This window comes from Triturus cristatus, chromosome 7 (assembly GCF_964204655.1).
Source record: "Triturus cristatus chromosome 7, aTriCri1.1, whole genome shotgun sequence".
NCBI lineage: Eukaryota > Metazoa > Chordata > Amphibia > Caudata > Salamandridae > Triturus > Triturus cristatus.
In genome coordinates this window covers 1,855,697,712-1,855,724,252 of record NC_140590.1, presented here as the reverse complement: position 1 = coordinate 1,855,724,252, position 26,541 = coordinate 1,855,697,712, and the positions used below count along the sequence as shown (strand labels likewise).

At 48.9% G+C, this 26,541-nt stretch overlaps 1 protein-coding gene across 5 annotated transcripts in view; it reads right to left on the bottom strand.

Moving 5' to 3' along the window:
• The window catches only part of LOC146813463 (uncharacterized), a 106,282-nt gene that overhangs the window by 64,365 nt on the left and 15,376 nt on the right, over window positions 1–26,541 (bottom strand). For all 5 annotated transcript variants that reach the window (XM_085620226.1, XM_085620229.1, XM_085620227.1 and 2 more), the window contains 2 exons: window positions 6,197–6,298; window positions 505–636 (listed from right to left, as the gene is read on the bottom strand). In XM_085620226.1, coding sequence (XP_085476352.1) covers window positions 505–636; window positions 6,197–6,298 — 234 coding nt within the window. The remainder of the gene's footprint in view (window positions 1–504; window positions 637–6,196; window positions 6,299–26,541) is intronic.

The following is a 26,541-nucleotide window of genomic DNA, read 5'->3' as shown; positions in this document are numbered from 1 at the left end:
CCAGCAGTTTTGCGTCTGTACCTCTTAAGGCTTCACTACCATAGGTAATTGATGACTGCAAGAAGTGGTACCTTTGACAGTTTTTGGCGGACAAAGAACTTGAGATATGCGACCCCTGAAGACACCTCGCATGACCAATGTTTCGGTTTGGGAACATGTCTGTTGGATGACTGGGCTGATACCATGAAGGGCGATAGTTCGCCAGGAGATTATTATATTATGGTTTGATAGCGGGTTAGTTGTAACAATTGTTGATTTATAGCAATTTACCTGCTGTATCCAACTCCTCTCCGCCCCTGTTGAGGCCCCATGGCCTTGTGCGCAGGGAACTTTAAGAGCGTTGATGTTTATTTGGAACAAAAATATATTAATAGCAATGTTGAGTTATGAAGATACTTGTTCCCTTTCACCTTGCCTTTGAAGTTACTAGTACATGCATCAATTCACAATGGGGTCATTGATATGTGTGTTGTTTTTTTCTGAATTAAGAAAAAAGCATTTTACCTAATCTAGAACCAATGTCACGTCCTGGTGTGTTTGCATCATACGGATCCATCAATCTGGGCGGATCCACCAATCTGGAGCCCAACTCTTCTTCCTTTTTCAAAACATATCCAGAATTGAGAATGTGAGCACCTATAAGAGAAGGGGAGAGCAAGTGAATTAAAATCCTAATTCCGGGTGTTGCAGAAAAGAGCCAAATACACATTTAATGTTAGATATTAAAGTATTAACACTCAGGAACATCAGAGTTCCTATCCCTGTATGTGCAGGTGCACGCATCATCAGGGAGCCTTGTTATTCTAAATGAGCACAGAGGCTGCCACCATTTTGTGATCAATGCACCTCCTGCACCATGCTCTGAACCCCATGGTCCTCTTCACTCCCACGATCAACACCCTCTATCTGTCTGTACACCTATACGCATATCAGTGACGGGTGCGGCGCTCGGGTGGTCCTGGTGGAACCGGGGATGTTGCTCCAGATCCTGGGTGTATTGATGGTAAAGACCTGCTGGCTGGTTTGATCGCTTTTACAGTTCTTAGTCTGCGGTCTGATGGTGTCCTGGTTGGGGGCATGCCGAGAACTACCAGAGATGGTGAGAGTGTTTGCAAGATTGGCGGGGGTGCTGATCGTGACTCCAGTGAGAGGAGCAGGAGGGGGTAGATCAATATCGTGCCATCTGGAGGGAGTGGAGGAGCAGGAGGAAGCAGACCCATATCGTGCCATCTGGAGGGTAGCGAGAGGAGAAGGAGGGGCCGGTTCTGTTTTCAGTGGGACAGGCAGGCATAGATGGCGATCATGCACAACATGCGAATGGCAATCCGTATGCCAATACTAAAAGCAAACATGTTTTACACTGTGCAGCAAGCAGATCAGATTCCTTCTAACATCATCTTCAAAACCAAATGGCTCCAGTAACGTGCAACAGAAAAAATGGTTCCCTGATGTCAGGATACTGCCCATCCAATCAAAAGGTGGTGAGACAAAATGGTCCTATGCAAGAAAAACACAAGAATAGGAAGGAAAGTCATCAAATCAGGAACAGGAAACTGAGAAAACAAGAAAGCCATCGAATCGTGAGCTATGGGAGGGCATAATGCACACTTCAAGTTGATATTGGATTCAGTAGATTCTACAGCTGGCTGTAGGAGAGACCTAAAAATCAGCCCCTGGTAAGTGTATGTGGGCAACTGGGAGTTGCAGGCCTCTGAACACTTTGTATATCTGATACTGTGTACAGACACAGCAGAACTACAAAGATGGATGAGCAGTACGTAACCAGAGAAACTCTCACCTAAGTTTGGTAATAAAGTCTTTTCAGCTTCTGACAACCAGAGCACATGTGAAATGAAAGGAGCCTGCAGAGCAGCGGCACAGCTGGCGGCCTAGGGCCTGAGGGCTACTGCTCCTCTCCAACGGGAAACAGCCTTTACAACGCGCCCATTACCTGCATCCATTATAATGCATATGCCTTTATGCCCCATGACTTTACAACAAAAATGTGAGTATTTCCCAGGTAAGTGTATTATACACACACACACACACACACATATGTATTGCCGGTCGCCAGTAGGTAGTTCTAGTTGGGACTATCTTTCCACAGGAAAAGCGTTTTTTGACTAGCCTGTATCTTTGGTGCCATTTGTCGAATCTTCACAAAATGTTCCAAAAACGTGCGCCGGTAATTCTAGTTGTGCATGGAGAGTTTTGGGGTGATCCATCAAGCGGGGGCTGAGAAATATAGAGGGGTGTCAGAAAAAGAGCGTTTACCTTGTTAATTCCCATAGGAGTTTTGAACATGACTAGAGCCCGCAGCGCAAGACGGAATCACACCAAATTTGGTAGAAAGGTAGATTTCGTTCCACAGATTGTGCTTTTTGGTATTTGGCTTAAATCCGTTCATGAAGTTTGTATGATATTAAAGGAAATCAAAATGTGTATATCTGTGGGTGCAAATAATTTGTAACGATTTCACAATGAATCACAAATGCGCGGGCCAACAGGAAAGTTCAGATTGGCTGGCCGCAACCTAAGCAGAAAGTTGCTGCCGCCATTTTAGCTAGAGTTACAAGGTTCCAGAGGCTGAAAATTAAAATCAATAGGGCCATAAGTGGTCAGGGTAAAGTTACCTTGACCCTATGTTTGGCATTGAGGGGTCTTCGAGGGACCCTAATATGTATAATATGTTATGAAACTGTTTTTTTTTTTTAATGTGCAATATTTGCTAATTTATCGTGACCATCAGTGTGCCCCCCTGTGTAACCTTGCGGCGAATTCGCGAATATCAGCAAAGAATAAAAGAAAATACATTCCAAGACTCATTCAGACACTAATGTATTCACTCATGAATGCACTCAGAGATTCATGAAACCTCTCACACACCCACGTAGACACTCATGCACCTACTCAAAGACCCACTGTGAGACTCATGCATCCCTTCACACACTCACTTATAGAGGCATGCACCCACGCCCAGAACCACTCACAGACTTTACACACCCAGTCACAGACCCACTCAAACACTAACACACCCAGTCACAGACCACTTAAGAATCATGCACTCGCTCACAGTCCCACTCAGAGATTCATGCACCCTCTAACAGGCCCACTCGGAGACTCATGCACCCACTCACACACTCACTCAGAGACTCATGCACCCACTCACAAACCTACTCAGACACTCAGAGACTCAGTCAGACACTAATGTATCCAGTCACAGACCCACTCAGAGACTCATGCACCCACTCACAGATCCTGTCACAGACTCACACAACTAATCACAGACCCACTCAGAGACTCATGCACCCACCCACAGACTCAGAGACTGATGCACCCTAGTACATGGCCACTCAAACACTAATGCACCCACACATAGACCCAGTCAGACACTAACACATTCAGTCACAGACCCATTCAGAGACTCATGCACCTACTCACAGACTCATGCACCCACTCAGGCTCATGCACCCACTCACACACTCACTTAAAGACACATGCACCCACAGACAGACTCTCTCAGAGACTCATGCACCCAGTCACTGGCCCAACCAGAAATTCATGCACCCACTCACAGACCCACTCAGACACTCATGCACCCACTCAGAGATTTAGAGACTGACACACCCACTTACAAACTCTCTCAAACACTAACTCACCCATGCACAGACCCAGTCAGACACCAATGCATCCAGTCACAGACCCACTCAGAGACTCATGCACCCACTCACAGATCCAGCTGCAGACTCATGCGCCCTCTCACAGACTCAGAATCATGCACCCACTCACACACTCACTTAGAGATGCATGCACCCACTCACAGACCCATTCAGAGACTTACACACTCAGTCACAGATCTAATCAGACTAGCGCACCCACTCAGACACTCATGCACCCACTCTGAGATTCACTCAGAGAAGCACATGCCCAGTCACAGACCCACTCAGAGACTCATGCACCCACTTAAAGACTCACTCAAAAACACATGCACCCACTCATAGACCAACTTAGAAACTCACACCCAGTGACAAACCCACTCAGAGACTCATGCACCCACTCACAGACCTAGTCAGACACTCATACACCCACTCATAGTGCCACTGAGAGACTCATGCACCCACTCAGAAACTCATGCACTCACTCATAGACCCAGTCAGAGACTCACGCCCAGTCAGAGACCCACTCAGAGACCCAGACTCATGCACCCACTCACAGACCCACTCAGACACTAATGTACCCAGTCATAGTGCAACTCAGAGAGTCATGCATTCACTCTGAGACCCAGACAGAGACTTATGTACCCACTCACAGATGCACTCAGAGACTCATTCAGTCACTCACAGATTAACTGATACTCTGATGCAGTGACTCACAGACCCACTCAGACACTCTTACATTCACACACAGACCCATTGAGAGATTCATGCGTCTACTCACAGACCCTGAAAGAGACTGAGACCCCACTCACAGACCCACTCGGACACTGATGTACCCATTCACAGGCCCACTCACAGACTCACGCACCCAGTCATACACCCTCTCAGAGACGGACACACCCATTGAAAGACTCACTCAGACACTGACCAACCTACTCACAGACCCAGTTGTACACTCATACACCTACTCACAGACCCACTCAGATACTTATGCACCCGCTCAAAGACTCACTCAAAGACTCACACACCCACTCAAAGACTCACTCAGAGACTGATAGTCCCATTCACAGACCCAATCAGAGACTCATGGATCCACTCACAGGCCTACTCAAACCTCATACAGCCACTCAGAGAAACACTGAGACACTCATGCACCCACTCTCAGACCCACTCAGAGATTCACACACCCATAGCACCACTCATGGACCCAGTTACAGACCCACACAGGCACTCACGCACCCACTCACAGACCCACTCAGACGCTCTCACAGCCACTCACAGAACCACTCAGACACTCATACACCCACTTACAGACCAACTCATAATTTCTCACACCCACTCAGACTCAAAGATTCACGTAATGATTCACAGACCCTTTAACAGACTCACACAGAGACTCACAGACCCACTCAGATACTAACACACCCACTCACAGATCTATTCAGACGCTCATTCACTCACTCACAGACTGAGGCGATGCACTGGCAAACCCACTCACAGACCCACTTAGACACTCATGCACCCACTCACACACCCAAGAAGACACTTATGCAGCCATTCACAGACCCACTCACACATCCATTTAGATACTCACACACCCACTGAGACTCTCATGCACTCACTCACAAACCACAGGTCTCAATGGTAGCTAGGGAACTCATAATGACCAGTGCCCAGTACATATACTTAAGATGTCTTCCTTATTAACTTCTACTATCTAACAATTGAAAAAGACAGCACAGGGACATATCTGCTCATGCAGATATGTCCTCACATGTGATATATAATGCACCTTGTCTTAGGGCTATAAGGCCTACTGTAGGGGTGACTTACATATATTGCATGCAGTGTCTGTAGGCAATGCACACAGGGTGTGTGCCAGGTCGTGTTTTAAGATTTTTGTGCACCATTTCACGCAGCCTGCAATGGCAGTCTGCATGTGTGTGGTGAGGGGTCCCTTAGGGTGGCACACAACATGCTGCGGTCCTTAGGGTCTTCTTCAGTACCTATGGGCCTAGGGACCAGAGGCACAATTTACTAGGGACTTACAGAGGTGCTAAAGGTCTAGCCAATTGGGGAACAAGTGAGCAGTTACCGTGTTTTAGGGACAGAGCACTGGCACTGGGGACCTGGTTAGCAGGAACCCAGTGCACCTCAGTCAAAACTGCATCAAATACCAGGCAAAACGTGAGGGTGAACATGTCAAAAGTGGTATTTGCCTGTAGCAATTATGACTTCATTATGCCAAATACAATTTGTTCCAACAGGGCATTCTTTTCTGGCTCTAATAAGGTTAGCCTTTTTCAGTTTGTACAGGTATATTTTCCCTTGATTTAGAATCACCAAAGAGACTCAGAGAAGCCTACTACTAATAATCAGTAAATGCACACTTTCGCTATTCTGACCCGACCCCAAACATCTGCTGTTCCTTTCTTGTGGTGTGTGGAGAGTTTACCCCCTCAGTCTCAGTCCAGTCATATAGATGATTCCTTAGTTAATCTTATTATCAAAAGACACAATTTAACCAGAATTTTTCTGACCTGCGCTGGGACCAAGGGGGCCTTCGGGCTCATCCGACTCCTCATTATTCTTCAGGTATTGGTTTCCCGTCAATAATACACCAGTTTCAGAGGCCTTTCCTCCTGTTAAATAAACACAGAATAAATAAGGAATCTGAATATCATCATCATCATCATTAAAAGCTTTATTTCGGTTCAATGACCATAAAAGCGGCAATCATTATCACAATAGATAATACAAATAAAAATCTTAAAAAATAGAGCCAATCCAATCATTTTCAAGATAACACATTACATTCAAGATGAGCAGAAAAATGTTTGGCAGGATAATCGATTATAAAAATTTCCTACGTGATAGCCAGACAGAGTTGAGGAACCGGGAAACAGCGAAAACTATCAGAGGTTTTGTGTCATATTTTAAAATTCTCATTGCTTTTTCGCATTCTCTAAAACCAAGATTATTGCAAAGGGGCTTAATCCAGCGTTTCCTTTGGTGTAGATATATTGGGCAGAAGAAAAAAACATGTTTTTCATCCTCAAGTATGTAGCTACAGGCCGGACAAGCAGTGGTTTTATTGGCGTCCCATCCAGATGTAAATGACCTAAGCGGTAGACAACCCATTCTCAATTGGCAGTAAAGTTTCCTTGCGGCCGGTGGACTGACCAGGTCTAAGAATTCCTCTTTCCTGTAAGTATCTTTAATTTGGAGGAACACGGCCGTCAGCCTGCCGATCTTAGGGTTTTCATACAGACACGCAAGGTGATGGTTTTTAAACTGTTCGACCAATTTAGCTTTGGGTAGGGCCAGACATGAGACCTCCGGAGTAGTCCATAATTCTGGAAGGCCAATCTTAGTGCAAGAATCCCTGACAAATCTCAGCCATGGAATATTCTTGCTCTTGAGTTGGGACCAGACTCCCTTAAATTCCTCACGATAAAGTCCCAACTCCTCATTTGACCATAATCTCTTCCAGTATAACAATGGACGCAGCATTACTACTTGTTCAATGGGTAGTAACCCACAATCCAGCCTGATAGGGGTCAGTGGGGAGCTAGATGGAAGGCCCAACATGCTCCTCACGAATGAATTTTCTGACCCAGTCAAGCTGTGTATTCTGGTGTGGCCCCACAGTTCCGCTCCATATATGGAGGCTGCTCTTACTTGTGTCCGATATATTTCCAATGCAGGGGACACTGGTTTGGAGACCGAACCCCTGAATACTTGAGAGATTCCCCCGGTGGTTTGTGCAAGTTTTAGCACAGAGTTTGCAACTTGGCCGCCCCAGCCAAAGTTTTCCTGTAGTAAAATCCCCAGATAGCTGAATGTGGTTACCCGCTCAAGGTATACACCATTCAGAACTGGGTTTGGCCGTGTGTGTTTGGGGGGATTTAGAATCATATATTTGGTTTTGGCCAAGTTGATCTCTAAGCCTCTTTCTGCACAAAAATCCACAAAGCCATCCAGGATGCGTTGGATGCCGGTTGATGTGCGCGATAACAAAAGAGTGTCATCGGCGAACATCAACGCTGGCACCAGGCCTGTGGCAAGTCTGGGCGCATCAATGTCCCTAATATCTGCCAGGTACTTAATAAGCCCATTGATATAAAGACAAAATAATGTGGGTGCCAACACGCATCCCTGTCGGACTCCACGGTTTACGGGAAAACGGGACGAAAGTTCACCGTATTTGCCACATCTAACCTGTGCAAAATTTTTTGTGTGCAGTCTGCAGATAATGTCCAGAAGATACAAGGGGACATTAAGAGCCAGGAGCACCTTCCACAGTTTTTCACGCGGAACCAGGTCGAAGGCCGACCTCAGGTCAACAAAAATGAGATAGAGGCTGCCACCCTCTAAACTCACGGTCTTCCAATGTATGACCTGAAGTCGGAAGATCTGGTCCACAGTGGAGGTGCCCTTTCTGAATCCTGCTTGCAGTGGACTTAAGATGTTATTTTCAGTCTCCCAGGCCTGGAGTCTGTCCAGTATTATACGCCCAAACAGCTTCTGAGTGATGTCGATTAAGCTGATGGGCCTATAATTTGAGGGTTTTAGGGGACAGCCTTTCTTAAATATGGGCACAATCTCCGCGCCTAACCATGACTCTGGTGGATCATTTCCCGACAGGATGGAATTGAATAGGACACAAAGGTATGGCACCCAAATCATAGGTTCAGAGCGATAGAGGTCGCCCGGGATTTTGTCCAATCCTGGAGCTTTGTTTGGTATTAAGAGATGAATAGCCCTTTCCACCTCCTTTATGGTTATCATCGTTGAGGCCGCGCATTGGGTGATAGATCCGGGAGAGAAGATAGGCAAAGGAGGAGTATTGGTATATGTGCTTGAGTAGAGACCTCCATAATGTGCTTCCCATACAGCTGGAGCTATGTTTGGGAATGGGCTTGTTCCTGCTTCTTTCCTCCCCTTGCTCACGGTTGTCCAAAAGCCCCTGAAATCCTTCGCTATTAGAGTAGATCTTAATTCTTCCCAAATATCAGACTCCCAGCATTTTTTGGCCCTTTCTAAGGTTTGTTTGTGTTTGGCCCTAGCTACTTTAATCCTATCTCTATCGAGGGTTTTGATGGCGATAAGTAGCTCGCTCTTCGATTTCCTGCACTCAGCGGAGTACCACGGTTGCCTTTTAGGCAGATGGGGCCTCACGGGCCCTGTCAGGCAAAACGCCTTCGAAAGTTTATCTACTAACTGTAGGTGAATGCCTGTGGGTCCGGCTGCATGTACAGGTGGTAGACGTGATGATTCCACCTCAGACATTTCCACAAGATAAGGAAGAGCAAGGCTATAGATTTCGGAGATTTTATTAGGGCTTGCGGCAATGTGCGGCCATCTCACCCTTCGTTTGTTGTTGGATAATATAGGGTGTTGTGCAGTGGTGGGTGGTGGTACATCATAGGTGCTCATGCCCCAACAGCCTGGTTTAAAGGTTATAGCCAAGGCATTGTGGTCGCTATCATTGCGATCTAACACCCTAAAGTCAAGCACCTTATCCCAAGATCTAGTTTCAATAAGGATATAGTCGAGAATGGAAGTATGACCTACCCTATTGAAGGTAGCTCGACCTGGTCTATCAGAATCAAATCTCCCATTACAAGCCCTCAGTGACAAGGAAAGTGTGAGAGCGGAGATTTGAAGGGCCAGAGGGGACCACGCTTTGACCTTTGGAATCATAGGATCAGGGATATTTCTGTATTCATTCTCTGTGTTTAGATCGTCCAAGGCCGACACACAGAGTGGTTCGTATTGGCAATTGAAGTCGCCACCTACGACCACGGAATATTCTGAGTCCAGGGTCAAGATAAATTTATTGAGCGATTCCATGACCTCTGATTCTCGGCCACCCTGGGAAGGTCTCGAGTAGACATTCAGAAGAGCCAAATGAATATTATTAGGCAGCACTAGAAGAATACATTGAATGTCTTCCGAGTTGGTGTATATCTGCCTTGCCACGGCGCCCAGATGAAGCGCTACCCAGGTGGTAAGACCCCCTGAGGGTCTGCCCCTACCACTAGATACAGCCAATATATCAAAAGATGCAAAGCCAACCCTGTGCGAATTTTCCAATGCCCAGGTCTCTTGCATCAGGCAAATATCAAAATCGTCTATAAAGACACCCCAGTCCTCGCAGTCCAGTTTGCTCTTGAGACCTGCCACGTTCCAAGATAGAAAACAAGGGCTCGACTTTGGTTTACTAGGGGATGGGATTGGGTCAGCAACAGGGGTAGTAGCGGATAAAGAACTCAAGGCCCTCTCTGTAATTTCCCACAAGGGCCTATTTGCCAGCCCTTCCATTTCTGGCTTGTTCCCTGGGGTTAGGGCCATTTTCGCAGTATTGGGGTTCAGACGTCAATCCACTTGCTCAAGAGTGCTGTATCTGTTAGGGTGGTAGAAAGCTTCAAACGAAGGTGAACAGGTTCGATCTGGACCTTGAAATGTATTATAGTCGAGGGGTAATAAACCAGCCCTATCAGTTCGCGCAAAGTCCACCCTTACCCTATTTGGGTTGATAATACTGGGATGATGGAGACCTGGGTAAAAATAGGTGAGGGGGAGAGCTCTAATTGCTGAGTGATTGTTAGCGTTAGGGCCTGGCTGGAATGTGCAGATGTGTCTGACCGTGTTTGTGTTCCTGAAATTGATGACTATACAATCTCCCTGTACATCTTTGGCTCGATGTCCAACCCAATTTATTCGCCTGGCGAATAAAATCTCGCTTGAGCACGGTTTCGGGAGTGGTTTGTGGCAATTTAACCAATGTATACATTTGTTTTTTAAATCAAGAAATGACTCCCTTGATCCTTGGTTCAGAGTGGGGACACCAGCAAGGATCACCACATATGGAGCCGATTCGGGAGGAAGATCCAGACAGGGTAATTTCCGGTCACAGGAGGGCTGTAACTGCTTGCTAGGGGATTGGGGGAGCCCGGTAGACTTAGATGGTGAGGTGTTAGGTATGTTGGGAGTTACAGTGCTCACTCTATTTCTGGTGCTCCCTATGCTAGCTGAGGCATGGGCGGCTACTTGGGGGACAATGAACAGTCCCTGACTCTGGCCCTTGCCTTGGGCAATTGGTTGGTCTACAATGGTTGTCTGGGCAGTTGGTGAGATTTGGGCAGAGTTGCCGGGGACACCAGTCCCAGCAGGGCTAGCTGTTATTCCCCCTCTTCCCTCTATGCCCTTAGAATTAATAGCTGAAGCTAATAATAAGTTCAAGATTAGTAAGACCATTTTCTAGGGAATCGAGTCTGTTACAGATGGGGCGACAGATTGCAGTAAAAAGCTGTTCCATCTTTTGCCAAAAATCATAGTTCTGTGCGGGGCTTGGTGGTGCCTCTAGGCAGTCAGCCATCAAGTCTATAGTAGGTGCAGGTTCAGATGCCCCCTTGTTACACCGCTTTTGCACTTTGGATCTTTTATTAGTCGACGCTGGTGGGCCACCCCTTTTGCGTTTCACCGCCTTTTCAGGCATTTTAGTAGAGGTGGCATCGGGACGGATGGAATGGCCAGATCTGGTGGTGCCTTCCGATATCGCATCAACTGAGGAGACTGGGCGACGAGAATCGCCGGGGTCAATCACAGCACAAACACTGTTATTTGCTGGAACATCCACGCACTCATTCCCACTCAAAGGTGGGACATCTGTGCGGTGGACTAATACAAGTGTCTGTGTGGATGCTGCCGGTGATTTAGCAGAATCAATATTACCCAGAGAGGAGCGCTTGTCAAGGACTAGTTCGAGAGACAATCTTTTCTCTGTCAGTTCAATTTCCCTCTGTAGGACAGATGCAGCTCTGGTTATAAAACTGTCCATAGTTCCAATTACTCCAGTCCCAATCACAGACTTCCGGCCCTTTCCGGCGCCGGCAGTGGCCATACTCAGATGTTAGCGTAAGGAGATATCAACAAAACAGCTCGCCGCTAGGAAGGAAATGTTCCAATGGCACCCGAAACGGGGGGATTGAGTCTTATGGTCTTGGGCAGCTATACAGTGGAGTATTACGACATTCACTGGCGCACGGCTCACCTGTTTCACAGCAGAACCAAGAGAGGTGCCCCGTCCCGGCCTCAGTCGGTCTCTGACGGGCTCAGACGGGCCCGCCCTTGTCCCGGGCTTCGCCCGCGCTGCGATCCGCGCTGCGGATTAGTGTGTGCAAGTAAATATTGTGACGTCAAGGGGCGGGTCCAGAGGAAGAGGCAGGCAGCAGCAGCAGGAAGCGGAGGGCTGCTGGGCCTCGCAGTCCTCAATACGGTGTACCAAGGCAAAAGGTCAGTTTCCACCACGAGCGGCTCCCGCGAAGCGGGGGCCGCGAGCTTTTAACAGGTGTCCAGGTGTCCAGGGGGCGGGTCCAGAGGAAGAGGCAGGCAGCAGCAGCAGGAAGCGGAGGGCTGCTGGGCCTCGCAGTCCTCAATACGGTGTACCAAGGCAAAAGGTCAGTTTCCACCACGAGCGGCACCCGCAAAGCGGGGGCCGCGAGCTTTTAACAGGTGTCCAGGTGTCCAGGGGGCGGGTCCAGAGGAAGAGGCAGGCAGCAGCAGCAGGAAGCGGAGGGCTGCTGGGCCTCGCAGTCCTCAATACGGTGTACCAAGGCAAAAGGTCAGTTTCCACCACGAGCGGCTCCCGCGAAGCGGGGGCCGCGAGCTTTTAACAGGTGTCCAGGTGTCCAGGTGTCCAGGTGTCCAGGGGGCGGGTCCAGAGGAAGAGGCAGGCAGCAGCAGCAGGAAGCGGAGGGCTGCTGGGCCTCGCAGTCCTCAATACGGTGTACCAAGGCAAAAGGTCAGTTTCCACCACGAGCGGCACCCGCAAAGCGGGGGCCGCGAGCTTTTAACAGGTGTCCAGGTGTCCAGGGGGCGGGTCCAGAGGAAGAGGCAGGCAGCAGCAGCAGGAAGCGGAGGGCTGCTGGGCCTCGCAGTCCTCAATACGGTGTACCAAGGCAAAAGGTCAGTTTCCACCACGAGCGGCTCCCGCGAAGCGGGGGCCGCGAGCTTTTAACAGGTGTCCAGGTGTCCAGGGGGCGGGTCCAGAGGAAGAGGCAGGCAGCAGCAGCAGGAAGCGGAGGGCTGCTGGGCCTCGCAGTCCTCAATACGGTGTACCAAGGCAAAAGGTCAGTTTCCACCACGAGCGGCTCCCGCGAAGCGGGGGCCGCGAGCTTTTAACAGGTGTCCAGGTGTCCAGGGGGCGGGTCCAGAGGAAGAGGCAGGCAGCAGCAGCAGGAAGCGGAGGGCTGCTGGGCCTCGCAGTCCTCAATACGGTGTACCAAGGCAAAAGGTCAGTTTCCACCACGAGCGGAATATCAAATCGTTGAGAAGATCTTTTTCTACTCTTTATTACTGGCTGCAGATTGCATCACCGATGGACTGAAATAAAACGGAAAATCTGTGAGGCGAGGTTTAGTGATGATGATATAATTTCGACATCATGTTCCACGCTGAGCAGATGCAGTCTCTATCAGAGGATGCTTGAGAGAGAGAAAGAGAGAGAGAGAGAGAGAGAGGGAAGGAGGAAAGAGCGGGAGATAGAGGGAGAGAGAGGAGAGAAATAGAGAGAGAGAAGAGCGAGAGAAGATTGAGAGGGAGAGAAAGAGAGACAGGAGAGAGAGAGAGAGAGAGAGAGAGAGGAAAGAGAGAGGAGAGCGAGAGAGGGCGAGAAAGAGGGAGAGAGAGGAGAGAGAGAAGATAAAGATGTAGAGGGAGATAGAAAGCGAGAGGTGGGGAGAGAGAGTGAGAAGGGGAGGGAGAGAGAGAGAGAGAGAGAGAGAGACAGAGAGAGAGAGATGAGATGCGGGTCACTGGTTAGGCACATATTGCACGAGGTGTGGGTTTCTAATGCACTCTTACACATTATTGCTATGTTGGTGGGCAATGTAATCTATATAGCAAATGTTTGGGAACCTGGCTGGTGCCTAACTTTACAATTGATGCCTCTGGCCTCCCCAGCTCCAGATGGTGGAGTACGATCGGTGGAGTACGATCGAGCACAAATGGTATCCCCAGAGGTAAACTCCTATTCAACCAAATTTGAAAGAAAAAACGGAAGGGGCACTCGATCCAAAATCAATAAAGTGGCGTAGTCGATTATTCCATGATTAGATCCTTTTATTCAGTAAATCTCTTAAAACTGGCGCACAGCCAACGCGTTTCGTTCCCGATTCTTTGCCAGAGGGAACTTCATCAGGGCTTACTATTCCAGATAAGGCGTGCAATAATAAATTCCAATAGATTAAATGGTATCCAGGATCAAACATTATTCGTCCATCAGCAGTATAGTGGCATATTATAATAGATACTTCAAGACGGGAGGGTGAGCACCAAATAGCATAATAACCTGCTGGTTTATTATTATTATTATTATTGCACGCCTTATCTGGAATAGTAAGCCCTGATGAAGTTCCCTCTGGCAAAGAATCGGAAACGAAACGCGTTGGCTGTGTGCCAGTTTTAAGAGATTTACTGAATAAAAGGATCTAATCATGGAATAATCAACTACACCACTTTATTGACTTTGGATCGAGTGCACCTTCCGTTTTTTCTTTCAAATTTGGCTTCTGTTTGACACCCTTGGACGGCGGGTGTGGGAAGAGACTGCACCAATATATAAACTGATAGTACATATGGACTGGATGTGCTTGGCCTTGGTCTGCCGTTTGATCTTTCGTAAATGGCTCCTATTCAACCAACTCATTATCAATGAGACAGCTGTTTCTTACATCCTGTTGCTGTTGGGAAGATAAATAGTAAGATATGAAGGAGGGCGTATGACTTCCCGGGCAAGCTGGGGAGGCTAGCATGGGTGGCGGGAAGCTATATGGGAAGGTTCTTTGTGCAATGTACAGATAAGCCTGTCGAAGTCACTGAGAACTTTAGGACATTTCATAGTTTCACCATTCAGATCTCCAGATCATTTTAGAATATACGTGCATCCTGATATATAAGTGAAATAATACTAGAAGAAGGCCATGCTCCTTCATTACTTGGAATACCCAGGAATTAAATAGCCCCATAAGGCAAGACAGGTACCGGCGTTCGTAAACAAGCATGAGGCAACATATGACTAAGAGATAAGAGACACATCTTACTAGGGTACAAGAAAGCAAACTATTTGGGAAATGGGCTGGACACAAGATGACATCATCATTGGCAAGAGGGTAGCCTTCCTTGCCAAAAAGGGGTGCCACACAAAGCATGCATATTGGGACTTCGGGCGGAGGACAATATCAGAGTGGTGGCCTTGCCGGAGAAGGTGGAGGGGACATATATGGTGGACTATTTAGTGGACTACTTAGAGAGTTGGTTGCGCACAGAGGTGGCACCGGAGGGGCTGTCTCCCTTTTACACGCTTGAAAGAGCGCATCACGTACCGACAAGGGTGCACCTGCCCGGGGCTCCCCACGCTCTGTGGTGGTGAGACTCTGCATTATAGGGACAGAGATCACATCCTGGCACAGGCACAATGTAAAGGTGACCTCCAAGTGAACAACATGATGGTGCGCATTTTACCAGTTTTTTCTAGAGAAGAGCAAAGACAAAGGGCCTCCTTTCAAGATGCCAAGAAGAAATTCCCACAGCTTGATTATAAGTATACAATGTTTTTCTCAGCTAAACTGGGAGTAATCACCCTAGAAGAGACAGAGTTCTTCCACACCCAGCAGGAGGCCTAGGACTGGATGGTGGGACGACAGAGAGGGAGCCCTACCCGAGGCCCCAGGTGGCGGGGGAGGCACAGGGACAGATCCCACAGCAGAAGGGCAAAACGAGACGCAACAGCCCCAACGGAGGAAGAAATGCAGCTGGAACAGCAGAGTGCGATGGAGGTGGTGGCGCTGATCAGCTGGAAGGGTACGGGGCATATAACTCCGGAGAGCAGTGCGCAGATGCAGGATTCGGACTCAGATCGTGGCTCTGCTGTTTCTGAGAGCTCGAGCATGAAAGTGTCCAAAGTGACACCAGGATCATCTGATGACGTCATATGATCAGCCCAACACACTGGCAAAAGGGCAGGGCCTGCTGTGGGGCTACTTTGACACTACCCTGGCTATGATATACTGAGACCATTCTGGGTGTGGGTTTTGCATGACATGTTGTTGTTAAGAGCTGGATGGCTGACCTGCTGGCGGGGAGGGCGGCAGGGTCACTTCCCTCGATTGGGAGCTCTGTAGGTGGACTTTTGCGGTTTCACGTAGCTTTGTTTTGTTTGGATGGGGACACTAATTCGTATTTCCTGGGGAGGGAGAGTTAGGGTAGCAGTTATGGTTTGAAAATTTTGTTTATGGGGGATCTTGGAGTCATGCATCACTGTAATGTGTACTCTTTTAATAGGCATGCTGGGGTGGGGGAGAAGGGAGAAGGCCGCGCAGTGGCTGAGCGATAGGATTTAGGACATGGCAGGCTCCCTAACGTATAGTTTCCTCTCATGGAATATTCGAGGACTGCAGACTATGTCCAAGAGATACAGAGTGCTCTCCTATCTGAACAGGCGAGGCGTCCAAATAGCATTCCCCCAAGAGACACAATTGACAGCCAGATGGCGGGGTCAGGCATATTATACTACATACTGGCACATGCCAGGGAGTCCTGATCTGGATCAGGGCGGGGGCTCCCTTCCAGCTTGTGGATTAGATGGTTGACCCTGAGGGGGGGTTTGTAATGATACAGGGCTGACTGGAGGGATGAGACATTTCCATGCTAAACGTGTACGCCCCGAATGTGGACCAAAGCACATTTCTAACAAACTTATCCTGACGATTAGCGGCCAGCCTGTCCTCTCTGACGATTTTGGGGGAGGGTCTTTTTTAATTGTGTGGCTGACGTTGCAGTGGACCATTCACATCCTCCCTTGCAGGACTCCCAGAATGTACAGCTTGCGCTTTCAAGGAGTAGCAACAAAACTGGGGGCTAATAGACTAGTGAAGACAGATGTATTCAACTAAGGGGTATTATCCCTTCTTTTCGGGTTTCCATGAAGAACATGTCTGGCTGGAGCCTTCCTGTGTAACCCGGATAACCATAGCGTAGTTCACATGGCCAAAACCCAGCACTATATCCGATCACAAGCCAGGCCTCTTGCGGCTGTGGTGGTCATGGCCTCGCCGGTCTGTTCCCACGTGAAGACTCAAGCCTGAATCGCTGGAGGACCAAGCATTTTGGGAAATGATCTGTGAGAAAATTCTCCGGTGCCTTTCCGACAATGTGAGCCTGGCGTCCTCGCCAAAGGTGGAGTGGGATGCCTTTAAGGTGGTTCTTCAAGGTCATTGCCTAGCTGAAGCGAAGGGCATACAGCATGCCCTTCTAGGAGAGGTCCAGATGGTAGAACACGCACTCAGGGATCTAGAGATCCGGCGACCAGACCAGTCGGACCTACAGACGGCACTGGTAGAGGCCGAGGAAGTGACGTTCCAGGTGGAGTGCCTTAGGTGCTTTGGTTACAAAATATAAATGAACAGGACACACACTGAAAGGGACAAGTCTAGTTCCCTGTTGGCCTGGCAGGCTAACCCAACCAAACAAGGGTCTGCCATAGTGGACCTAGAGGATGAGAGGGGCAACAGGGTGTACTCCCAGGGAGACATAAATGACGTATTCGCTAGATACTACACAATGCTTTACACTAGCATTATGCCGATAAACATGGCAGAGACACAAGCATTTCTGGAAGCGCTGCCTCTGCCGCACCTGGAGGAGGACGAGGCGGAAGCCCTAAAAGGAAATATCTCGGGAAGGGAAATATTGTGTGTTATTAAAAATATAGCACTGAATAAGATCCCGGGGGCAGACAGCTTTCCGTGTGGCAAAAAACTGTGGTATCATTACGGACACTACCAGAGAAGCGGTAATCGTCTCTATACTGAGGCCGGGAAAGTCTGCACATGACCGCTTGGCATACAGGCTCCTGTCGATGTTGAATATCGACTATAAGAGCTTGAGTAGGATCTTGGCGACCTGGCTCCTGGCCCATATGCTGCGGCTGATACACCCAAACCAAACGTGATTCAACCCACGTCGTAATACAGCGACTAATATAGGGCGACTCTTGGCTATTATGGAAACCGACGACTATATCCGAGATGACGCAACAGTCTTTGCTGTCGATATTGAAAAAGCTTTTGACAGCCTTGATTGGCACTACTTCTATGAGGTGATGTTGCTCATGGGACTGAGAAAGGGGTTTGTAGCTTGGACACGATTGCTGTATACCAGCCCGACTGCCAGGGTGCACAATGGTCAGACTATAATGGCATGTTGCCCGGTGGAGTGGGGGGCACAGCAAGGATGACCCCTGTCTCCGCTACTCTTTGCCATTGCTATGGAACCCCAGGCAGTACGTGCAAGGACCCAAGGGGCGTTCAGGGATCGGACAATAAGAGAATACCATCAAAGAATGGGGCTATATGCTGATGACCTGCTGCGATACTGAGGGGCATCTGAGGAGAGCCAGAGCCATACTAGAGGATTTTTAGCCAACAATCTAGAAGGCACATTAACAGGCAGAAGACTTCGCTCTTTGTAATGGCACGGAGAGAGGGACTCCCGGAGCATCTGACGTCTGAGAAGTGAGAGCCCAGGTGTCTGACTTTCCTGGGGGTCAGATTCTACCATGCCAAAGCTGTCCTACTAGAGGGCAACGTGTGCCATGCGGTTCAATCAGTCAGGGGTTTTGAAGCGCGCTACTCACCCAAGAGGGTCTAAAGGGGCTGGGGGGGGGGGGGGGGGGGGGTGAGCGCAGCTCAGTAGGTCATTCCAAGAGCCAGGTCTTGAGGTACTTTCAGAACTGGTGCAGCATAGGGCTTCGACGGATGTGGAGGGGGAATTCATTCCAGGTCTTTGCCGCAAGGTAGAAGAAGGATCTGCCCCCGCTCTGACCCTGTGGATGCAAGGGGCTGTGGCGAGGGCTAGGCCGGGCGAGCAGAGGTTTCTCTTGGGGACATGGAAGGAGAATCGTTTGTTGAGGTATTGGGGTCCAGAGTTATGGAGGGCTTTCTAGCGTGTGTGAGCAGTTTGAAGGTTATTCTTCTTTCGACAGGGCGCCAGTGAAGGTTGGGGAGGTGTTGGGTGGGTGATGTGGTCATGTCGTGGGATGTCGAAAATCAGGCGGGCTGCGGCATTGTGAACGGTCAGGAGTTTGCAGGGGAGTTTTTTGTTGATTCCGGCGTAGAGGGCATTTCTGTAGTCCAGTCTGCTGGTGATGACTGCGTGGGTGACGGTCCTCCTGGAGTCGTGGGGGATCCATTTGAAATTCTTGCGAAGTATGTGGAGGGTGTTGAAGCAAGTGGAGGACACAGCGTTGATCTGGCGGTTCATGCTGAGTGAAGAGTTGAGTATCATGCCGTGGTTGCGAGCGTGGTCTGTAGGGGTGGGTGGGTTTCCAAGGGCAGGGGGCCACCAGGTGTTGTCCCATGCGGAGGGGGTGGAGCTGAGGATGAGGTCTTCTGTTTTCTCTGAGTTGAGCTTCAGGCAGCTGCTGCTCATCCAGGTCTCGACGTCTTTCATCCCTTCTTGGAAGCTGTGCTTGGTGATGTCGGGTTCCTTAGTGAGGGACAGGATGAGCTCGGTGTCATCAGCGTATGATACTATGTTGAGTCCATGTTTTCTGATGATGGATACGAGGGAGGCCATGTAGATGTTGAAGAGCGTGGGGCTGATGGAGGATACTTGGGGTACTCCACATCTGATCTCTGTGGGTTCAGAAAGGAAAGGCGGGAGTCTTATTTTTTGTGTTCTGCCTTAGAGGAAAGATCGAATCCAGTCTAAGGCTGTTCGCCGGATGCTTGCATCGTGTAGTTTGGCGGCTAGTGTGCGGTGGTAGATGGTGTTGAAGGCTGCTGAAAGGTCCAGGAGGATGTGTGCGGTGGGAGATGGTGTTGAAGGCTGCTGAAAGGTCCAGGAGGATGAGCGCTATTGTGTGGCCTTGGTCGGTGAGGGCGTGGTTGGTTTCCTGAGGGCCTCCATGACTTTTTGGAAGACACTTCTGCTTTAGGTGATGGGGAGATTAGCCCTCTTACAGATGGTGACCCTACCCTGTCTCCTCTATTTTTTCACCACACTTCCTATGTGGATCCCAGGGATGCAGTTTAGAGAGCTCAAAACCCTGACTACGGAGTTTATTTTAGGGTCGGAACGCCAGAGAGTGGCGCTGGCCACAATGCAACTCCCCACCACAGAAGGAGGCCTTGCAGTCTCCTTTGGGTTCGCCTACTAGTGCGGCGCTCTGGCCATGATGACTCCACTAAACTCCGCACTCTGGCAAGGTGCTGGAACAGGGGATTACAAAGAATGCACACTAACATCCCATCCTCCATGAAGATGCCGCTAGACTTCCTAAATGCCCTTCCACACGGAGGCGACTGGCAGGCGCTATCTCTATGGTGAAGGCTGGGGCAACGAAGGCGTGGGACCTGTATAGGGACTCAGAGATGCTCCCGTTCGAGGAGTTCAGGGCGGAGTTTGACTTACCCAAGGGCATTTCGTCCTTCATAGGGTGCTCACCTCAGCGATACGGAAACATTTGGGAGGGGGAACCATAGAACCCACTTTATCTCAGAGCTGCCAGTACATAGCGCTTTCAGCGTGTACCATTGGAACAGTTTCTTGTCTCTATAGAGCGATACGGACAGACCAACAGCTCCCCCTACATGCGCTGAGAACTAGATGGGAGGAGGACCTGGGCATCCCTATTGACCCGAAGGATTCAGATAAGATAATGGAACGGATTCCAAAGGTCTCTAGAAATGTGCGTTTTAAACTGATAAATTACTATGTGTTACATAGATCATATATGATGCCTGAACGGATAGGCAGGCACTTCTGGATGCTGGACGCGGCCTGTCCCAGATGTGAAGAAGTAATGGCTTCCATCTTCCATATATTCTGGGGATGTCCCGTAATTCACACTTTTTGGGAGGGAGTCATACAAACCACCGAGTAGTGCATTGGGAGGGAGGTTCTGCGCAGCCCAGGGGGAAACAACCGTTACACCGCATGCATTACAACGCATGCCATTACAATGAAAATGGCTTGCCGTAGGGGGTATAAGGTGTTGGATTTAACTCCAACACCTTCCCTACTGTTGCAAAGACTGGAATTGGAATAGTAAATTATACTATTCCAAACTCCAGCGCACCCCTGACAACAAGTCGGGGTAAAAGATTGTGTTGTAATGGCATGCGGGGTAAAGGCATGTGTTGTAATGTCATACAGCCACCCCAAGACACTGCCTCCTGGGCTGGTTTCCCCACCAGACCAAGGCCAAGGGAAAGCATTGGCATGGATTACATCCTTTCTGGATGACAGGGAACATGTTATCTGGACCCCCCCCCCCCAGTGTTCAGCCCCTATACCAAACATGGGGGTTGAAGTCTCGCAGGGCTCCTCACAAAGTCCAACTCTGCTCCACCTGTACATGTCACCGCTAGCATCATTAGCAGAGGCACAGGGTGTTAAAATAGTCCCTTATGCTGACGATACTCAGCTGATTTTTAAATGCAAGAAAGGGGATGATTTCAATTGAGATGCAATTAGGTCTTGCCTCACCAAGGTCTTTAAATGGTTGAAGCTGAACCAGCTCAAGTGCAACCCCGACAAAACCGAGATCGTATTCCATGGACACCCAGTGGAGGGCAATTGGAGTCGGTGGTGGCCCGCAGATATCTCCCACCCCAGCACTGCCCAATCAACAGTTAAAAACCCGGGTATCTACATCGATAATGAGCTCTCAATGCGGTCCCAGGTTCAAGCCCTAGAGGGAACCTGTTTTGGAGTACTGCGGATGATGAAGACATTTCTGCCACCTCTCCCCCTGGATTCCAGGAGGACAGTGGTTCAGGCACTGATCATGTCCAGACTGGACTATGCTAATGTCCTCTATCTGGGACTGCCAGACTACCTTCTCCAACTCCTCCAGGTAGTGCAAAATTCAGCAGCAAGAGCGAGTCTTAAACCGAAACCCAGATCACATATGAACCCCCCCATCTGGCTCCCAGTGAGGGAAAGGATTACATTTAAGGCCGTGGTTATTTTCTTCAAAGCCTTCCATGACACAGGCGCTGCCTACCTTAGTAAGCGAGTCTGCTATTACGCACCTACCAGGACACTCAGATCGTCCTCCGCCGACCTGGCTTGTATCCCCAAAACACGTCTGGCACACAGAGGAGGTAGATCGTTTGGCTTCCTCGGAGCCCACATCTGGAAAAAACTGCCGGCAGCTCTGAGAGCATTAGCAGTTCTCTCCCACTTTAAAAAACAGCTGAAAACTGAACTAAACCCCCTGCAGGGCAGGCACTTGTAAACTGTTAGCACCAGGACACTCCGGAGGGAGTAGCTGTGTGCTCTATAAATGCCGGTCATTCATTAATTCATTCAAGGTAGTAGGGAGGTTCAGGACTTAACATATATCCTTGTCAAATGTGAGATAGCTCTAAGCTGGAAGGCAGCAAGGAGCCCGCGACTGGGGCAGAACTGATCAAGTGGGCGGAGTGCGAGAGAAGAATTTTTCTATGAGACGCACAGCTGGGGCATGGGCAAAATACAGGGCGTCCGAGCTTGGGAAGCAGTGGTGGACTGCCTGACTAATCCAGACCTGGACACACCGGCGAGCTCTCCCACGAGATCCCCACAACGACCTGGGCAATTACAACTAGAGCCCCGCCCAGATTCTGACCCTTCATGAAACCAGACCAGGGCGGCTCTGGGCACAGAAGTGAGCACCCCCAGGAACCCGAGGCCTAAAGATACCAACCCACTCACTGCTAGCACAGCCCAATATTACATAGGAAGTGATGCATCGGGGAGGGAATGTTATGTTAATGAAGACGGGCAGTGCTGCCCTGTTTATTGGTGGTTATCATGGCACACCATATACAAGAGTGGTATCAGTATACCCAGCTGATATCAGAAAAACCTCAATGAAATCTGTTTAAAAAAAAAAAATTACAAGAGGTGCCTCTCCATCTGCTCCACTCAGACCTAGACCCAATGTAGATATGTCATAGTGAAGGGCTCCCTGGGCAGTAAGCATCATATACCAGTTAATGTTTATGGTCCAGCTGTGGACAACCCCAGTGGCGTAGCTAGCCACTTTATTGCCCGTGGCGGTCCCTGCCTTTGCCGCGGTGGGCACACGTAAGACCAGGGGAGGGTGTTGCTCCCCTCACCCTACCCTTGCTCCGCCACTGGACAACCCTCAATTTTTTTTATAACATCTGCAGCTGACACTTTAATTATCCCAAAATACCCTTATATGGGTTGGTGATTTTATTATTGTGCTTAATTCACAGTTTAGCAGATCCCCTGCAGCTCACAGGCATGCTACATCGGCTGCCATAACCATGCGGGAAATCCTTTCAGATCATGACTTACTAGATGTTTGGAGGAAGAGACACCTTGCATTAAGAGAGGGTACAACATGTGGTCTAGATTGAACTCATGGGGTCTTACTTGTGATGTGAGCACCTGGAAAGGTCAGGTTGAGCACCTCGCTAAAACACTGTCAGATCGTTCCCCAATTCTTTTCGCGTTAGCAATGCCAGGATTGCTGGGCAATAAAACCTTGTGCAGACTGTCTCCAAGGGCGCTGTTAGAAAAACTGTTCAGAGATGACAATAGTAAAGAAATCGTGAAAATAATAAAGTTTCAGTGGATAACATGGCAACAATATGGGAAGTGTTCAAAGTGGTGATGCAAGGACAATGTATTTCCAAGCAGCATAGTGTATTAACATCAATTTGTAGCTAATAAGCCCGGCTGAAGCGGGAGATAAAACAGCTAGAAACTGCCCGGTCCACAGGCAGAGGAAAAAACACCAGTGAATTGATTACATTTAAAATATCAGAATACAATAGTGTCGGAAAGAGAAGTTCACTCTTTGGACAAGTAAAGGTGTGATCTTTAGGGCAGAGTGAACGTCCGGGAAAGACACTGGCTAAAAATACCAAACAAACATACAAAGGGTGATGGTAGAATATGTGCAAGTACCACGGCAATCACTTGAGGCCAAATGTACGACCTGGCAAATAGCGTCTTGCAAATCGCATCGCATTTGCGAGACGCTATTTGTCATGTACAACAGTGTGTTTAATACTGTTTGTGATTCCCAATGAGTTCGCAAATTGTCAGGCTCATGAATATTAATGAGCCTCTCTCAATTTGCGACCCCATTGGGAATGACAGGCCCTCCCAGGAATGGTGGCCTGCTGGGCTAGGCAGACCACCATGTCCGGGACTGCTTTTAAATAAGCAGCTTTTTTTTTTAATGCAGCCCGTTTAACTTAAAGGAAAACAGGATGCATTTAAAAAAAAAAAAATGAAAGTTTTCTTTTTTAATTTTTTAAGGGCTGGTAGTGGTCCCTGGGACAGCTGCCTGCCCTAAAAAATATTTTTAGAGCCTGTCACACAGGGGAAGGGGTCCCCTGGGGACCCCTTCCCATTTGCGACTCCAATACCACCCTCTTGAAGGAGGGTGGTAATTTGCAAGTGTTTTGCGACCGCAATTGCGGTTGCAAAACATTGGTACATGGCTTTGCGGTCACTATTATGAAGGGAACGCCCCTTCCTAATAGTGAGTTGCAAATCCTATTTAGCGAGTCGCAAATAATTTGCAACTCGCTAAATAGGCTTTGTACATGGCCCATGAGGTTTTTGCATGCGCAAACGGGTCGCAAACCCATTTGCGCATGCAAAAACGGGTTGTACATCTGGCCCGTGGTTTCCAACCCATCATTCTTTCGCCCACATGCCACTTCAGATTAGACCCAGCCATGTGCAGAAGGACAGAGGGGGCAGCCAGTGATCAATCTGCAAGAATTCAACAATTGGTTAGTGTACGTCACTTCGAGATGGAGGGTATCCATCCTCTAAGGGAGCTCCTCAGACACAGGGACTGGCTGGCCAGACTGGATTTGAAAGATGCTTATCCGGAAATCCCCATCTCGCCACCGCATAGGAGGTTTCTTCAGTTCCTTTGGAGATCCCAAATATGGGAGTTTAAGGTCCTTTTCTTTGATCTGTCGTCCTGCCCTTGGTGCGTCCCAAAGCTCCTTAAACCAGCAGTGGCCTGGCAGAGATCACTGGGCTGCAGGTTGGTAATTTACTTGGACGGTATGATTCTCATGGCTCAGGACAGAAATACACTCATGCATAAAGCCCAGATGGCTGTCCATTTGTTGGAGGACTTGGATTTCATTAGGAACATCTCCAAGTCAGATTTGATACCGAAGCAAAGGATGGACCTCCTCAGTTTCACTATTGATTCACTAGCAGTGACCCTGGAGCTCCCCATGACCAACATCCAGGTGATCCAGAAGGAGTTGAGAGCCTTTCCATCACCCAATCGCATCTCCCTGCACCAACTGGCCAGGATAGTAAGGCTTTTTTTTTCCTCGATCAAAGCCATTTTTCCTGGTCCGTCGCACTAATGGGTAATGCAACTGTTGAAGTGCTATCACCTCCAAAGGGGAGTATCTTACTAGGATGAGGTAGCCTTAACAGAGACCACCAGAACAGAGATGGTTTTGTGGTTGAACCACATGCAGGGATGGAACGGCCAGGCGATTTTCAGATCAGCTCTGGATGTGGTGAAAAAAACAGACACCAGCCGCTAGGGCTCGGGTGCCAGTTGCTGGAACATCTCAACAGGGGCACACTGGTCTCAGGAGGAACTGAGCCTACATATCAAATACCTTTAGCTACTAGTAGGTTCCTTCATGATTCACAGCATGGTGAAGGATCGAGTGAGGTGTTCTGTCTCTTTGAGAATGAACAGCATCTCATCGGTACAGAAAGTAAACAAGCTGGGGGGCACGAGATGGAAGACTAAGGAGGAGATAGCCAAGGACTTTTGGCACTACTGCTTGGACAAGCAGATTTCGGTGTGAGCAATTCATTTCCCAAGCACCAGAAGCACAGTGGTGGACTGGTATTCGTGGTTTCTGATGGATTCCAGTGACCGGAGGCTTCATCCTAAGGTGTTTCACCTCCTTTGCGAGAGATGGGGCTTTCCAGTTAGGGACCTGTTTGCCTCGAGATTGTGTGCACAAGTTCCCCAGTTCTTTAGCTGGAGACTGGACCGGAAACCTTTGCAGTAGATGAATTTCTCCAGGATTGAAGCAAAGGGCTGAATTACACCGTCCCTCCATTCATCATGTTTACCAGGGTGGAGACTCATACCAGGCATCAGCGAGCAGAGTTAATCCTGGTGACACTGCTGTGGCGATCCCAAGCTGGTTCCCTCGTCTCCGCGAGATGTTGATCGATTGTCTGGTAGTCCTTCCAATGTTTCAGGACATCTTACAGGGACTGGGGGGTGGGGGGGGGGTGGGAGAGAGAAATTCATCATATGATCAAGGAAGTTCAGACCTTGATGGCAAGAAGAATATCAGGCGGCAATGGTGCAAGCTGGGCCTTTCAAAATCGGCTTCTGTATTTTCAGCACAAGCTTGGTCATCAGCGGCTCATATAAACGATACAAGTCGGCATGGTACGCCTGGAGCAGTTGGTGTGTGGAACACTTGGATCCCGTGGGTTCAGTCGTGGTACATGTTTTACATTTTTTGGCTGCGTTGGCCGAGGTAGGTATAGCATACTCCTTCAGATCGGCCATTTCGGCCGGACACCTTCTAATTGGAGGTAAGCCAATTGGTTCTAATTCCTTAAAATGCAAATTAATGAAAGGCATCAGGATGGCTAATCCTCCCAAACCCAGGTGCACCCAGACCTGGGACGTCAACAAAGTGCGACTTTACTTATGATGTGGCCGGACAATGCAGACCTCTCTAGAAAGCAACTCTTTAGCAAATTGCCAAAAAGGGCACTGGGTGCCCATGCCTTGGATCTAACAGGTAGGTCATTTACTCCGGAGCAAGTTATA